Consider the following 17,433-nt stretch of genomic DNA (forward strand, 5'->3'; position numbering starts at 1 on the left):
CAGTTAATAATAAAACAGTACAGTTTTCCAACTAAAATAAAACCAAACGAACACTCAATGACGAACGTCCTTGAATATAGTCTTACAACAATAAATAACGAACGCGCAAAACCGCACGTCCATACAATAGTCACGAATTACAATCGAACGTAAAAAATTAAAACCTGACCGAACGGTTCACACCGGAAAACACCGAACGGTCATACATAATAGAATTAAAGGATTGGCCGAACGTCTCACTGCTCAGTCTTCACTTCAACTTCAACCAAATTTTCTTCGTTCAGAACATCCTCCAAACGCTCGTCTCCCTCTGCTCACATCCACACGGATGATCATTGCAATGACAGGACGGACGTACAAAACGAGACAACACAAGGAAAACGCAAGGGTAAGCTTACGTAATTTAACTCATGCATCAACATGCAATTTCAGGTAAACAATTCAACATACATGCATATCTCAACATACACATTCATTACATAACAACCCACTTTAACGTATTCACAAATTAAAACTCAACACGACTGACTGTCCGGACTGTATGAACTCTGTGTAGCTTCGGTGTTCGTGCACCCGGGTGATGTAGTAACTGGAACTCTCATCAGCTGCCACCCGAGGTTAATCCTATCTGTCCAAATAATCACCAGGACTAGGACCTCCTGCCGTTCCCACACATGACGTACCCCCTCTACGTGAGGACTAGTACTCACGGAACATCAGGATGAACAACCGGCTAAGCTTACCACATTCATACATTACAAATCTTAATAATTAAGTTCTGAGTCGTTCCTCCCCGGAACGCTCTTTCAAAAGTCACAACTTTCCATTCATCTCATATACTCTTCATCATTTACTATTCATTATTTACCATTCATCATTTACTGTTCATCAAGTACTATTCATTAATACATAATCCTTTTCCACTATTCATAAGAAAACCACCAAGACCGAACGTTCTGTCCCCAAAGACCGAGGACGAACGCTATAAATGAGACCCAAAAGGACGCTCGTTCGAATCAAAGAACGAACGGTTTAAGTTCAGAAATTTCCAAATCTGGTACTGTTCATTGGACGAACGTTATTTACCTGGAAAATCAATTGAATGAACGAACGCTCGTGAATCAATAACCGAATGTGGTAAATCTGAAGTTGGACGTACGCTTTTTCAATAAAAACCGAACACCATTTTGAGCGAGCGCTCAGTGTAAGACCGAGCCCCATTTTTGGACGAACGCTCCTTTCAAAACCGAGCACCATTAGGACGAACGCGCAATTCAAAACCGAGCGCCATTTTGGACGAACGCTCAGTTAAAACCGAGCCATTTGGGACAAACGCTCAGTTCAAAACCGAGCGCCATTTTGAACGAACGCTAGGAACACTGTTTGGACGAACGCTAACTTTAGAACCGGGCACTATTAGGACGAACACTCAGTTTGAGACCGAGCACCACTAGAGCGAACGCTCAGTTCAAAACTGAGCACCAGAACGAACGTTCAGAGTGAGACCGAACGCTAGTAGCCTTAAAATAATGGACTTTAATTTCGGAGAAGGGTTTACGAACGGTAAAATACACTATTATGTATATATGCATATAACTGAAGGGAATTTTTATCAAAGAATACCAAACACAGTACTTGACCGAACGCTCAAATGAATCATTTTAACATGAGGACGCTCGTCCTTGACTAGGGATCATTCCAAATGAACGAATCCCATTTCTTGACTGTTAAATAGGGAGACCGAACGGTCAAAGACCGTCCAGTACGAACGTAAAAATCATAGGGGAAGTTCTTATTCAATAATCAATTGCATTTCCGGTTCATTCTTCATTACACAAAATCTCTTATTTTCATACGTTCATATCAATCATCAATTTCCACATTTCATACAGACCATCTCATGTAAATTCACACATCTCATTTCACCAAGAAAACGAACGTTCATGCAGTTCAGTAAATCAAATATCATGCATTATACTCATACCATCAAATAACGAACGTTCATACCATTCACTCATCATTCATCATGCATTATTTTCATACGGCTAAATAACGAACGTTCACACAACATACATTAGTTAAATTAAATAAGCTTCCCTTACTTGGAAAATGAACGAACGTCCACAGATGCGCAAATTACAATTCTCCACTACAATTTCTCCTACTGCCAACACTTGTTATCCACACAGCTTCACTAACCGAACGTTCTTCTCTGGAAGTCCTTGACGCTGAGCGTCCTTCAATGGTGCAGGAAATGCTAAACGGAGGAGGATAACGGTGGTTCTTAGAGAGAAGGTGCAGAGAAAAAATGAAGAGAGAAGGAGGAGAGACTTGGATGCTTAGGAATGAAAAAATGGTGTGCGTGCAGAGGGTGGAGAATATTTCAGAAATTCTCAGATTCGTTTTCCACTCTCGTCCAGCGCACTTCTCCACTCAGCCAACGCACATTCCCACTCAGCCACACTGGACGCACGTTCTGCACTCCAGATTCCCAACAGTCCATGCTGGACGTCCATTCAGCGGTCGCCACGTGGTTTCCACTTCCGGTTCCTGACTCAGCTCCACGTGAAACAGCTGGCGCTCGTTAGTGGTTGTCGGGCGCTCCTGTCGTCAAGTGCGTCGCTGAGGTGGCGCGCTCACCAACTGCCACGTTTTTTTTTTTTTTTTTTTTTTTTTTTTTTTTTTTTTCAAGGCCTGACACATAACTTTATGAGAAGCAACACCAGAGAGCTTCTGCAGAACAAGTTCTGCTTCGCTTGATAAAAGCCAGAAATGATGTTAAAGTAAAGGTCTTGTATAACGAGCTTAATCTTAAGGTTTGAACTTCATCTACATCTACCCCATTAATAATTCCATAGCCTTCTTTTCTTTGCATCACTTGGTTTCTGTCTTCTCAAAAGTTTATGTTAAAGAATATTTTTTTTTAACATCAGTCAGTATTTTATTTTAAAATGTACATTAATTATATCAATAATATGAACCTAAGGAACTAATTATTGAAATGTTAAATGTGCTTATGCCTTATGTTGAATTAAAGGGGCAAATTCCAGGTTATAAATTATTTTATAAATAGTGGTATGGGTGTAGATTTTATATATACCTAAGTATGTTTCTAGGATGCAATAGTCTCTGTTTGCATGTCTCTGATAGAGTGCAGATTCAATATTTTGATAAAGAAAGTAACAAAGAATGTATTGAAATATGTAGCATTTCTCTTTTTTATTAGGAACCCTTAAGTGAATAGTTTTTTTATTGGCCGGTTTCTTATGTAGTTAATGAGTTTATATCAACTTATCTTTCTCAAGTTTTAACAGAGATTATTGAGAATGTTGTCTTATACAGAGATTGAGCAGTTGAAGGTTGATTTGCAGAAGCAAGAATTTGCTGTTTCTGAATACAGGGATGAGATCAAATAGATTGTCCAGTGATGTGGAAAGCATCCCAAAGGTTGAGGCTGATCTTTTGGAAATGAAAAGGGAAGGGAATCAGTTAGAACAATTCTTAACTGAGAGCAATAACATGTTACAAAAATTTACAGTACATAATAACAAGCAAGAGAGATCAGAATTGCATGAAAAATTTAAATAAATTTATGATAAAAATGTTAATGATTGTTTAATCTGTCATAAACTTGAACACGAGAATATAACATCAGATCAAAACTCAAATACAACATTGTATATGTTATTAATAGTTGTTTACCTTTAAATTACTTTACTTTTTATGATATTTTGCTTAATTTTTTTCATAAATTTTAATTTATATTAATGTAATACTTAAACTCATTATTAATTTTCTCTAAAAGTATATATATGCGTACGTATTACCTAATTTTTAACTTTTAATAAATTATACACGTTATATCATACAGTATTTTTTTCTTTAGAATTAATTGCTTTACAGTATCGTTGTCTGAATATGAGAGGGCGAAAGCAGCAGAACGTGAAGCTCATCATACCAAATGTGGCGAACCGAAAAAGAGTGTTTGGTTGGACAATATCAGTGTCAATTGGATTTCCACATATAAACAAGTTCAAGATCTGTTAGGTCAAAAGTAACGAAAATTTGGAGTATTGTAGGAGAAAATATATATTCTGCAATAATTTGTTTGGTAAGGTAAAAAGATTAAATAAAAAATTAAACCATAATGGTTCCACGACGAAAAGAAAAAACTATTAAAAAATATATAGACTCGAATATAATAATGTCATTGATTACTTAAGATTAGTGGAAAGTGAGGCTAATAAATTTAATAACTACGTAGCTCACAAAGACTGTATATTCGATTTTCGTATACAGTATTAGCGACGTGTTTAAATATAATTATTGACTTCAATTTAATATTAGAGCATTGTTGATTGAAGTGTATTCCATGTGAAAAAAGCTATAAGATTAGAAGATAGTCATCTGAGTCGCTCGTTGATAAGTCAACATTTATTAAAGATATTTTTACACTTAAGCATTACTAATTTGATAAAAAAAAATGAAGATATATTTATTTTCGTCATGATATTAATTATATTGATAATGGTTTCAAATTAATTAAATTTCTCATCAATACAAGAAATTGTCAAATTACTGATACGATTTTAATTATTAACGAAAATATAAGTTAATAATGAATTTTACGTGTAATATAAGTAAAACTTGTCAATAAATTAAAAAATTTACAATTGATAAAAATATTTGTTCATAATTTGAAATATTAATATATACAGATATCACTACAAAAATAAGTAATTTTAAGAGGGGTTTGTTTCCGGCGGTTTGGAAAACCCCGAATAAGTTCCGCGGTTTATGCTTATAACCGCAGGTGGCTTTTTATTTTGAATAATTTTTCGGCCATCCTTATTGTTCACCTTCTTTTCCCGCACCTTCATTTCTAATTCCCTAAATCTAAACCCTAATTCCCTCCCTCCCTCTCCGCTGCCTTCATCAAAATCTTCCCCTACTACGTGTTCGTGGAGCATCTCTCCCCGCTGTCTTCATCAAATTTTCTGCCAAACCCCTTTCCTACATCACAATATTTCCCCTCTGCTTCGTGTTCGTTTCTGCTTTGTGCCTTCCCCTGCTTAGGCTGAGCGTCGACGTCGATGCGGCAAGGTCGAGGCAGCGAGGACTCTGTTGAGGCGATTTTTATCACTCCCGTTTCCAACCCCTCCAACTCAAATCCTCTCTGGTATGTTCATCTTATCTCTTCAATCTTCATCTTATCTCTTCAATTAGATTATTGTTTGTGTTCTTTTCCTCTTGCTTGAGCCTCCGATTCCTAATACTTAGTTCCTCTCCTTCCTCTTTTACTTCCCATTTCAATTCACACTAGGTATGTATTCATCTGTCTCTCTATCTATATCTTCATTTTTCACTCTAACCTAATATTATTCATCGTTTCTAAAGATCATCTCCTTCAGGTTTGTGATTTCTATGTTTATGCTCTTTTATTTTTGCAATTCGTATTATATCAAAAGCAATTTCGCAAAGATATTTTATGTACTTGATCTTTTTGGATAACAGTTATTTACTCCTTTGAACTTTGCAGGTCTTGCACGCTGGTGGAAAATTTGGTGGTGCCAACAGTGGGTACTCTGTCTCAGGAGGTTTGCACGGTGTATATTATGTTTTTATATTTTGACAAGGTATGGTAAGAAAAAACATTAGTTTTAATTTATAAAATATGTAAGCAATGGTACAAATGAATGTCTGAAACTTTTTATATGGTTTTTCCAACCATCTAAATCATGCATAGCCTTAACTTTACGCAACACTCATTCATTAAGATTTTCAAACCTAGAATAGATAAACTGGATTTTTAAAATTCTTAAATTCAGCAAGGAATGGGAATTTGGCATTAAAATTAGTTCTCTTCATTCATTTTGATAGCTTTGTTTTGAAATTTTCCAGAATTCGAATCTTTTTGTTGTAAATTTGAATTTTTTCTTTTACATCAGAGCACTTATATCATGTTTTTGTTTCTTTTCTTCTTTTCTTCAATTACATAGCTTCACCAATTTTAATTGTGTTCTTTTTATTCTTTTAAGAAAACTAAATTACCTCTAAATGATAACTTCATAGTGAGCACTGCATCAAAATAAGGCCATTTTTCCAGGTTATAAACTTCTTTGTTAAGTATAAGGCATTGATACTCTAGTATAAACTGGTTGATGTCCTAGCACGAATCCTTTGTGAAAACACATGTAAAGTATACATTATGAGATGTGTGAATAAAAAAGATGTGCCATTAACTGATAAACAAAAACAAACTGTGAAAACATATATCAGTTAAATGTCATTCTAATAAAACATCTTCTTAGTAGCTCTCTTTTAATATGCTTCAACATGGAAGCTCTCTTTTAAGCTTATTATTATTATTATTATTATTATTATTATTATTTCACTTAATTATATAATGTTTTTGCTGTAGGAAATGAAAGCTTAGAGAGAAAGGGTACTTGTTTTCTAGGGCACTTTTGTGGTCATCACATGCATGTCTGCTTTTCTTCTTCACTGTTCCTTTGAAGGTACCAAATTCCAGTAATCTTTTAATTCAATTTTGGTTGTTTTTTTACTCGAAAACTGATTCACACTTTGAACGCTACTTAAACACTCTTTGATTTTGGGGAATCGTAAATACATTATGCAAAGACATGCATTTTTAATATGCCTAATTGTGTGAATGTTGGATGGGATGATTCTTGCTGGCGACCACTTCAAGCTCCAATTGAATGTGTTCGCTTCCGTTGTCGTTGAAAGGTTAGGCAACGCTAAACAGCCCATCAGTGACTTCACTAGACGCCTCTTGCTTACTCTCATAGAGGTAATTACCTTCAATTCTTGGAATTGTTATTTATGTATAAGGATGTTAGTGAATCGTGAATGCAAAACCTCGAAAAGAATAGAGTTTGGTAACTAAGGTTTTTGCAAAAGTAGAGAATCTCAAATCAATTATAACGAAAGTGAAAGAAACACATTTTAGTGGATTTTCTCATATATGCTTCTGAAGGAAATGAAGCCGCCTGCAAATGAGCATATAAAGGTTCTCGTGATGGTTCAGTGCTAGAAGGTAAGATAATAAGTATGTGAAGTGTAGGTTTCATTGAATTTTATAATTTATATATCATTTTAATGATTCTAGGTGATGTAGTGAATTAAATTTTTGAGAAACAACTAGCTTGAGAATAAAAGAATGCGATAACAGTGATAATAATAATATAAGTAGGGTGATGGCTGAAGAATCCTCCTTTTGAAGAGTTGGAATAATTTGATTGAGTGGTTGTGAATGTTGAGATTTCTCTGACCATAAAACCCTATGTTATTCACACATTGGTGCTCTCATAATTTATTCATAATTAATGAAAAGTGTTTGAGTTTTTTCCCACTTTGGTAACTGCAACAACTCAAGCCTGGGTATACTACACCTCCACTGCCTACTCTATTGCATTTCACTCTCATTTTAGTTATCATCATATAAGTTGATTTCTCCATTAGTTGAAGTCTTATTTCATGTAAAAAGTGTTTAGAATATTGAAAGTATGGCAGGATATTCAGTGGTGTGCTACTTTTTGTAGGTGTGAAAGTTCTTAGTAACTAATGCTAAGTGACAATTTGAATGATAACACTATACTATTGATTGTTATTGGATTTTTTTGTTCTTATTTTTATTTTTTATTTCTTGTCATCCAGAAGAAGGATAGACATAATGGGAAGAGAGACAGCATGGAGGGATCACATAAGGTGAAATGAAAGGGTTCTTACACATAGTGTCTGAGTTTGTAGGATGTTAGTTTGTGATTTAAGGTAGTGTGGTGGAGTTTGGTAGAGATGCAGAACTTTGCGTCCATCTCCATTGCATCCACCTTTACAAATCTCTTCTCTCTGTTTTGGTATGTGTTCCTCATTTCCATTTTTCTCTTTTATTTTTGGCTTTTGTCATTTTCTCTAATTTTCACAACCATGGAAATCTAATATCGCTTTTGCATTGCAATTTGATGTGATGAATTTATGAACTTGTAATTGTTTGGAGAGTTGTCTGTTGTGGTAATTGAAGGGCTGCTAATTAATGAGTGATGTCGTTGACTTGTCACAGAAACTTATATTTGATGAAGCTAACTAATGAGTCATTGCCTTGTCCCAAGTCACCTTACAACCAAGAGTGATGTGTATAGCTATGGAGTGGTGCTGTTGGAATTGCTCATGGGAAGACGAGTTTCAAATAAGTTGAATGAGAAGCAAGATGATGTTTTCTAGTGGCTTTGTTTAGGTCATCAACATTAGTCCATGTGTTTTTACTTGGTCTAGTTGTTTTCTATCGTGTTAGACTTTTAGTCAATTTTGAATGTTCCTTAAACATTATGTATCTTTTACATTGTAATTGTCAATTGATGTACTTTATCTTAAATTATCAATAAAATTATTTTTGATTAATTTTGGTGTACTTTATAATTTTATATATGTAAAATGGAAAATAAACCTCAACTAAATAACAGTTTTTTTGTAGTGATAGCTTTACTCTTTTTTGTCGTTGTCATTAATTTTCTACATTTTTGTGATTGTGTTTGTTAGTGATAAAACACCCCTCAAGTTAGGATTTTAACGATTTGATGTAAATTTACTGGTAAAGGAAGATAGTTGATTCTCGTATTGCTCTAATATTATTAAAAACCTTGATGACTTCAATATATAATTCCAGGCTGTTAATATGGCTGCAAGGAAGCTTACTATCAACCAACAATGTGTAAGAAAACTTGAACCCTCACCAGTACCGGCGGTTTTCGTAAAACCCCTGCTAGTACCGGCGGTTTTGACAAAACCCCCGCTAGTACCGGCGGTTTTGACAAAACCCCCGCTAGTACCGGCGGTTTTGACAAAACCCCCGCTAGTACCGGCGGTTTTGAGAAAACCGCCGGTAATTACTTAGCGACGCAGCTTTTTCCGGCACTTTTCCTAACCGCGGGTAACCTATTTTTCGGGGGTTAAAACCGCCGGAAATGGAAAAAATAACCCCCAGTAAAAATGTAGATTTTTGTAGTGTATGTTGTCACTAAATTGACATCAAAGTTCTTGTTTTAGATTTTGATTATTTTGGAATAAAGTACGTTAGTAAATGATTTTTTTTGAAAATTCAATGATAAGTATGTTAATAATTAAATTTTTAATATATTTATCAGAAATTAGAGATGGATAAAAGAACATAAGAAAATTAGAAAAAAAAAGAAAAAAAGAATTAAATTATGATATTTACTAACAAATAATTATCAATTATTACAATTATAATATGTTAATAATCATCCTCAAATATTTCATATCCAGTCATTTATAACAATAAGAATCTTTTACTAATGAAAATTTTACCTTTGATAATCAATCAATAATTTAATTTTCAAAAATAGACTTTTATAATTATTGACGAATTTTGAGTTTTAACAAATCCGTTTTTTTAATGCATTACAAGATGAAAATACTCACCAAAATGACATTATTATGATTTAATATAACTATTATTAAGTTGAAATTTTACGTGAACATGTCTGATATTTAAAAAACAAAATGCATATATAATTTTAATATGTTATATGCAACTAATGTAACAATACGTTTAATTAAATAAATCAATTTATTAAATTTTAAAGAATTTATATATATCTTTGTTTTTTTAAAATAGATATGGATAGGGTTGAATTTAAGTATGGAAGAATTATTGACTAACTAGGTTACTTTTAATTGATATTTTAATACAAAAGAAATGAATAATTATTTTAAAATATTTTTTAGAACTATACTTTGATAAATTAGTAAAGAAAATGACGTTACCCATTACTGTAGCTGACGAGTTGTATATGTGGAGGTCATATAAAATTTGAAATTTGAATTAGAGTCAATGGAAGGTGGCAGTGATGTCATATTAAGCACTATGGATAATATTATTATCATTGACGAAATCATGATGTTGCTGAGTGACTGATAGTTGAGAACTATGTCAGCATCATTATATTAGTTTATAGGAAGAGAAAACCATGATGAAAAAGATGACAGAACTACGAGTTTGCATCACTATATACGTTAAGCCGCCAACACTTTTGCAATGAAAAAGCATGGCTCATTTAATATTCAATTCCCATTTGCCCATGCAAAGCGCAACGAAAATTTGATATCGGATAATGAATATGCCGCACTGCCTTTTTGCTGACTCATAAAGCTTTTTCTCTGCTTCATGGTTTCTGTATTGCAGAACCATGAATGAATAACCACTAGACAGTGGACTGTGATAAAGAAGAGGAAATAAATATGGTTGGTCTTTTGTTGATGCTGCCAGCGATGTAACAGATCCTCCGAGACTTACCTTCAGTGTATAATCACGACGTTTATACTTTACGACTAATTTATAATATATAACTAAATATAAATTTTATTTTATAAATTAATTTTATAAAATTAAATTAAATTTAAAGTTATTTTTTAACATAATATCATAACTAACATATATTTTAACAAAAAAATTTATTATTTATTAGACATATTATTTTACTCACACAGAACATATTGTTTTACTTACATTAGATTGATTTTATGAAATTAAACTAATCTTAAAATTTAGTTTGTGATATTCTGAGTTTTATGTTAAATATTTTTCATTAAGTGTAATGGTATAAGTATTGATGTTAAATACAATTTGATGTCAATTATGTTCTTAATTTGCCCACTTCCTTGGTGCAGATAAAAGTGGTAGCTGAACCTATCAGTTTGAATCTTTTTGCACTTATATGGAATCTTTGTATCTGTCACACTGTACATAGCTTATGCGGCTGATATATATATATTACTTAAGCTGCGAAAGTCAATGCATAATTGAAGACATATATTTATATGATTATCTTAGAGTGGAAAATACAGAGTGTCCACATATTAAGTTAATTTGGTTCGTGAATAGGGATGCATAATGATTTTAAAACCATTGAAATCCAATGAGTGTGAAATTTTTCTATCGCTTAAGATAGCTTCCGGGTCAAAAATATATTTGGTTTAGCGTTAATGGAGTGTGGTTATTGTTTGATTAACTAATTATCAGTCTTAATCTGCTTAGAATGTTACCGTATGTATTATTCATTGGATAGGAATAGGTGAATTCAGTAGAGTCAATGCATCTAAATCAACCCCAAATAAAAATAATCTGACACATCTTCGACGTGTCCCGTCTCTAAAATCTAGATAAACACGAACCAGCCATTGTCTCATCGACTAATGATATCATTCGCAGAACCGGAAAAGGTCATATGGCGCATTTGCTATTAAGGTGCAGAGTATAACAAGTAGCCACAACAAGGATTTGTTTTACGTGAACGGGGCAGCCTTAGTATTTTGAAGTTGGGAAAGAAATAGTTGATGGATAGAAAAAATGTAAAGATAGTTGAATGTAGAAGTAGTAGTTGGAAGAAGTGTTGTAGTTGTCTTTAGTTGTAGTAGATGTTCGTTCATACAAATGATAGATATTGGCTTCATACATCAAATGCTAGAGTTCATGTGTTAGAATCATTAAAAACGTACTCAAAAACCCTTTGAACGGATGCCAGGTGTCAAGCGGAGGTGATCCGGAAATCAGATAGTGGAATGCAGGTGTCAGCAGATGAGCGGACATTCGTTTTAAGCAAAACTGAGTTTTTTGAAAGTTTACGTCACACTCTCTGTATGCATCTTCTTCTCCAAAACTCTGATATTTCTCATTTCTCCTCCTTCTCACTAAAAGCTTTCCCTTCTCTCTACGAAATCTTACATTTTCTCTTCTCCGATCACATGGGCGTATGGGATGAAGTCTTACCTTTGGTTGAATTCACCTACAACAACAGTTTCCAGTCCAGCATCGGAATGGCTCCTTTTGAAGCTCTTTACGGGAGGAAGTGTCGAACGCCACTATGTTGGTTCCAGGAAGGAGAGAAGGTGTTGACTGGACCTGAACTTATTCAGCAGACAACTGAGAAGGTGAAGTTAATCCAAGAGAGGTTGAAAACGTCACGGAGCAGGCAGAAGTCCTATGCTGACAAGAGAAGAAGGCCTTTGGAGTTCGCTGCAGGAGATCATGTCTTTCTTAGACTGAATTCAACTACTGGAGTAGGCAGAGTCGTTTGTCCTAAGAAGCTGCTCCCAAATTCGTTGGGCCTTATCAAATCCTAAGGAGAATTGGACCAGTGGCGTATGAGTTGTCCTTGCCTCCTCAACTGTCCAATCTTCATCCAGTCTTCCACGTTTCTCAACTTCGGAAGTACATAGCCGATCCTTCTCATGTACTGGAGTTAGAAGACGTTCGTCTTCGTCAAGATCGAACGCTAGAGATGCAACCAGTTCGTGTTGAAGATAGCCGCACCAAGTACTACAAGAGAAAAGCCATCATATTGGTGAGAGTGGTCTGGGACGAGAAGACTGGCGACACTAAATGGGAAGTGGAGGATTCCATAAGAGACTTGTATCCCCATCTATTTTCGGGTAAGTCTTAATTTTCGAGGACGAAAATTTTTGTAGTTAGGGGAAATGTCAGAACCATTAAAAACGCACCCAAAAACCCTCTGAACGGACGCCAGGTGTCAAGTGGAGGTGATCCGGAAATCAGATAGTGGAATGCAGGTGTTAGTAGATGAGCGGACATTCGTTTTAAGCAAAAATGAGTTTTTTGAAAGTTTACGACACACTCTCTGCATGCATCTTCTTCTCCAAAACTCTGATATTTCTCATTTCTTCTCCTTCTCACTAAAAGCTCTCCCTTCTCTCTACGAAATCTTACTTTTTCTCTTCTCCGATCATCGTTCAGGCACCGTAGAAGCACTTACGGCGTCAAGAGCTTCAGATTGAACCGAACGGTTTCGAGTTCTGAACTGGTACGTTCTTCTTGTCCTTAGCCGTTCGTTCTCTGGTACATGCAAACCAAGTTCTGGTTGCATGATGTCGTCTTGTCTGAGCCATTGTTGGTTTTCTGTTGTTTGGTTTAGTTTAAAGAATTTTTGAACGTGAGGATAGAAGAAATTGTAGTCAGGCGAGCCTTAATTCTGCCTTTAGGACGTTCGTTCACGCTCAGAGGTAAGGGAAGCTTATCTAATTTAATTGTATGTTCGTTTGTACGTTCGTTGATAATGAATGCATGTTGCTGAGTGGTTGAATGTATATAAAGTATGAATGTTGATATGCTTGTTTATATGGAATATGATTATTTACTATGATATGGATTGTATGAAGTATGAAAATTGATTATGATATGAATTTATAAAGTTATGAAATTATGTCTTAAGACATGAGTTGAAGATAAATGAGTCCTCGATATGAAATTTCCTATGATAGTGTATGTTCGTCATTGAACGGTCATTGATCGTTCGGTAATACTAGTAACCTTGGTTAAAATTGGATCCTTTCATTTGGAAAGAATCCTAGTTGAGGACGAGCGTCTTCGTGTGGTAATACTATGCTTGCGCGTTCAGCCAAGCGTAGTTGTATCTGAATATTCTGTGATAAACTTAAATTTTGTAAATATATGTATTTGTATATTTTAGTTATTCTTAAACACTATTCGAATAGTATCTTATTATATTTATTAATCTTTCTATTATAAGTTTAGTAGTGCTTGGTCTCACACCAAGCGCTCGTACTGAGTATTGCTCGGTCTTACACCAAGCGCTCGTACTATTTTCTTTTATAATATATTTCGATGAAAATAACGTTCCTCCAACTTTCATAGATTTTTCTATCTACCGTGCTCAGTCATTGACTGTCATTTAGTTTTCGTGATGCTAAACTTAAATAAGCTAATTTTCCATAAGCGTTCGGGTCTTTAAGGTGAATCCTTCTAAGTATTATTCTCTGAATGTCTTGAAGTGTCTACACCCATTGATTCCCGCTTAGAGCCTTAGTACTTGACATGGTCCTTTTCGGTGTTCGGTTGGAACTCTCAAGAGTCAGTTCATCTAATTGGCTCACTTTGTATATAACGTTCGTTCTAGTCGTTCTTGTGATATATAGTTGTAGTCGGTTTCTTTCTCAAACCGACAGTGACCTCTTGGTCTTATCCTATTCTGGAACTAGAGACTTCACTGTCTCGTTCCCAGTGTTCGTCCTCGTTCTGAGTGAGGATTGAACGTTCAGTATCTGGTGTCCTTGAAAATCTTTAAACAAAGATGAAATTGAAATGATCGATAATGAAAGATGAAATTGAGATGATGGATAATGAAAGATGAAACTAAGATGATTGATAATGAAAGATGAAGGGAATATGATATGAATGAAATGTGTTGGATTATGAACGAGCGTTCCGGGGAGGAACGACTCATGAATGAATATTGGAATTTGTAAAGTATGAATGTGGTTATGCTAAGCTGGCGGTTCATCTTGATGTTCCGTGAGTACTCGTCCTCAGATAGAAATTGCATTATACTTGTGCGCAGTAGTTCAAATCTTGGTTGTGGTAATGCCTTCGTAAATATATATGCAGTTTGGTCTTCGTAAATATATATGCAGTCATATTTGTTTAGTTGTCTCTTCATCTCGAATGAAGTGATATTTAATGGCTATGTGTTTTGTTCTTAGACGATGGACTGGATTTTTTGCTATTGTTATTGCCGATTTGTTGTCGCAATAGATAATAGTTGGTCCAGCTTGTGGTTCACCCATTTCTTCAAGTATTCTTCGTAGCCATATTGCTTGACTTGTGGTTTCAACAGCTGCTACATACTCTGCTTCTGTTGTTGATTGTGCCACGGTTGCTTGCTTCTTTGATGCCCAAAATAAAATACTCGATCCTAATGAGAAAGCATATCCTGACGTACTTTTCATGTCGTCCATTGATCCTGCCCAATCACTATATGTGTAGCCAATCATCCTTGAGTTAGTCATGGTTTTGTACCATATATCAAACTCCTTTGTGCCTTGTAGATATCTTAAAATTATTTTTCCTACTCCATAATGAATCTGACTTGGCTTTTGCATGAATCTTGATAGAAGACTTGTAGCATACATAATATCTAGTCATGTGGCTGTGAGATACAAGAGACTTCCAATTAAACTCCTGTAGCGCGATGCATCTGCCTCTTGTGCTCCATCATCTTTTTGTAGTTTCTCGTTTACCACCAGCGGAGTAGTGACAGGTTTACAACCATTCATCTTGAACTTCTTTAATAGAGCTTCAATATATTTCTTTTGAGAGATAAATATACCTTCCTTTTCTTATTTCCCCTCTATACCGAGGAAATAATTCATCAAGCCAAGGTCGGTCATTTCAAATGTCTTCATCATGTCTTCTTTAAATTTTTCATCATCTCTATATTGTTTCCTGTATAGATAAAATCGTCGACATATATAGAGACAATGAGATGGTACTGACCTTGTGCCTTAATATATAGTGTTGGCTCACTCTTGCTCCTCCTGAATCCTTGATCGATGAAGTATTTATGAATCTTGATATACCATGCTCGAGGAGCTTGCTTCAGGCCATATAATGCTTTTTTAAGTCTTAGTACTTTGCCTTCATTGCCTTCGTTGATGAAGCCCTGTGGTTGTTCAACATAAATCTCTTCTTCGAGCACCCCATTTAGAAAGGCTGGCTTGACATCCAGTTGATAGGTGTTCCATCCGTTTTGTGCTGCAAGAGCTATTAAAACTCTAGTTGTATCTAAGCGAGCAACTGGAGCAAATGTCTCATTGTAGTCTATTCCTGGTTGCTGTGAATAGCCTTTGGCAACCAATCTTGCTTTATGCTTTTGTATAGTTCCATCAGGATTGAGCTTTGTTTTATATATCCATTTCACTCCTATGATGTCTTTTCCATGAGGGCAATTTACGAGTTCCCAAGTGTTATTCTTCTCAATCATTTTAATTTCCTCTTCCATAGCATTGACCCATACTTCTTGCTTTGATGCTTCTTCATAACAATTAGGCTCAATCATGGCCATATTGCAAGTTTCATATATGTCTACCAAAGATCTTACTCTTCTTGGTCTAGATTTAGGTGAAGAATCTTGTTGTGGAGGTGGAGAAAGCGTACCTAAATTTTCTGCCTCTTCTTGAGTTTCTTCTTGAGATTGTTGCACTGGAAGTAGAATGTTGCTTTTGACAACTTTTTCTTCTTCCCAATTCCAAGAAGCATTTTCATCAACTTCAACATCTCGACTAATGATGAGCTTTTTTGTTTGTAGGTTGTAAACTCGATAGCCTTTTGACTGTGTGCTATATCCCAAAAATACTCCTCGTATAGTCTTGTCTTCAAGCTTGTGCCTCTTTTGATCAGGAACATGTATGTAGCAGATAAATCCAAATACTCGTAGGTGTTTAGTTGATGGCTTTCTTCCACTCCAGGCTTCAATAGGAGTCTTGTCTTAGACTACCTTAGTTGGACATCTGTTTAGAATGTAAACTACAGTGTAGACTGCTTCAGCCCAAAAAATGTTAGGCATACTTTTCTCTTTTAGCATTGATCTTGCCATCTCCATAATTGTGCGATTCTTTCTCTCTGACACGCCATTTTGTTGTGAAGTATATGCGACTATAAGTTGTCGCTCTATGCCTTCATGTTCACAGAATTTGTCAAACTTGCGAGATGTGTACTCCTTGCCACGATCACTTCGAAGTACTTTTATCTGTTTTCCACTTTGCTTCTCAACAAGGGCCTTAAATTTCTTGAATACTCCAAAAACTTCTGACTTTGCCTTTAAGAAATAGACCCATGTCATTCTAGAGAAGTTATCAATGAAGAGGATGAAATACCTATTGTTATGATGTGAAAGTGTTCTCATCGGTCCGCAAACATCAGTATGAATCAACTCTAATAAGTCTTTTGCTCTCCATGCTTTGTTTGTCGAGAATGGTAATCGGTGTTGTTTTCCGAGGAGACATCCTTCGCATGATTCATTATTCTCTTTCAAGCATGGAAGATCTCTCATCATGTTTTTCTGATATAAAAGCTTTAAGGCATGTGTTTTGAAGTGGCCAAATCTTCTATGCCAAAGCCATGAGTCATCAACTTCTACCTTCATGGCAATATTAGTCCCAGGTTTGAAGCTTATAGGAAAGCTTCTATTTCTCTTCTCCATTTTTACTTGGCCAATTTCTATCATTTTACTATCATAAATTTTGCATGTATCTTTCTCAAAATGAAGAGAATATCCATTCTCCATCATTTGGCCAATACTTAAAAGATTCTCTTTAAGATTTGGAACTAGTAAAAATCCTTGATAAATTTCGTACCTTTTTTTGTCTCCACCATGACAGTTCCTTTACCTCGAGACTCCACTGTGGTGCCATTTCCTAGCCGAACTTTGACATTGACAGATTTATCAATGTCTTTGAAGATGCTTTGATCTTTCGTCATGTGATTGCTGCATCCACTATCCAAGTACCAACTTCCTTCTCTACCAGGAGATTCTTGATTGGCGTAGAATAAGAGTTTCTCCTGATTATTTTCTTCCGCAA

At 35.2% G+C, this 17,433-nt stretch overlaps 1 protein-coding gene and 1 long non-coding RNA gene across 10 annotated transcripts; both read left to right on the forward strand.

Annotated features, from left to right (window-relative positions):
* The first annotated feature begins 4,853 nt into the window (after window positions 1-4,853).
* Window positions 4,854-8,421, forward strand: LOC148196712 (uncharacterized). 9 transcript variants are annotated; one of them, XR_015780159.1, is made up of 7 exons: window positions 4,854-5,179; window positions 5,324-5,411; window positions 5,540-5,636; window positions 6,422-6,518; window positions 6,713-6,814; window positions 7,681-7,880; window positions 8,084-8,421. It is a non-coding gene; the product is annotated as an uncharacterized LOC148196712 (long non-coding RNA). The 9 variants fall into 9 exon arrangements; XR_015780156.1 differs by lacking the exon at window positions 5,324-5,411 and adding an exon at window positions 7,001-7,060; XR_015780161.1 differs by lacking the exon at window positions 5,324-5,411 and adding an exon at window positions 7,001-7,060 and having other exon boundaries at window positions 7,684-7,880.
* A 3,363-nt stretch (window positions 8,422-11,784) lies between these two features.
* LOC148196713 (uncharacterized) lies at window positions 11,785-14,839 on the forward strand. Its single transcript, XM_088093497.1, has 3 exons — window positions 11,785-11,990; window positions 12,164-12,471; window positions 14,691-14,839. The coding sequence occupies exons 1-3, from the start codon at window positions 11,785-11,787 to the stop codon at window positions 14,837-14,839; spliced, it is 663 nt and encodes a 220-aa protein (XP_087949623.1).
* The last annotated feature ends 2,594 nt before the right edge of the window (window positions 14,840-17,433 follow it).

Source organism: Vigna umbellata, chromosome 6, assembly GCF_029865625.1.
Source record: "Vigna umbellata cultivar VRB3 chromosome 6, Vumbellata_1.0, whole genome shotgun sequence".
Classification (NCBI taxonomy): Eukaryota; Viridiplantae; Streptophyta; class Magnoliopsida; order Fabales; family Fabaceae; genus Vigna; species Vigna umbellata.

What these genes read in the sequence shown, in the direction of transcription:
- LOC148196713 (XM_088093497.1), top strand. Translation starts at nt 11,785, where the DNA reads ATGGGCGTATGGGATGAAGTCTTACCTTTGGTTGAATTCACCTACAAC. An exon ending in GTGAAGTTAATCCAAGAGAG is followed by an intron (nt 11,991 to 12,163) that starts GTTGAAAACGTC and finishes TCAAATCCTAAG; the next exon opens with GAGAATTGGACCAGTGGCGT. An exon ending in GTATCCCCATCTATTTTCGG is followed by an intron (nt 12,472 to 14,690) that starts GTAAGTCTTAAT and finishes TGGTTTCAACAG; the next exon opens with CTGCTACATACTCTGCTTCT.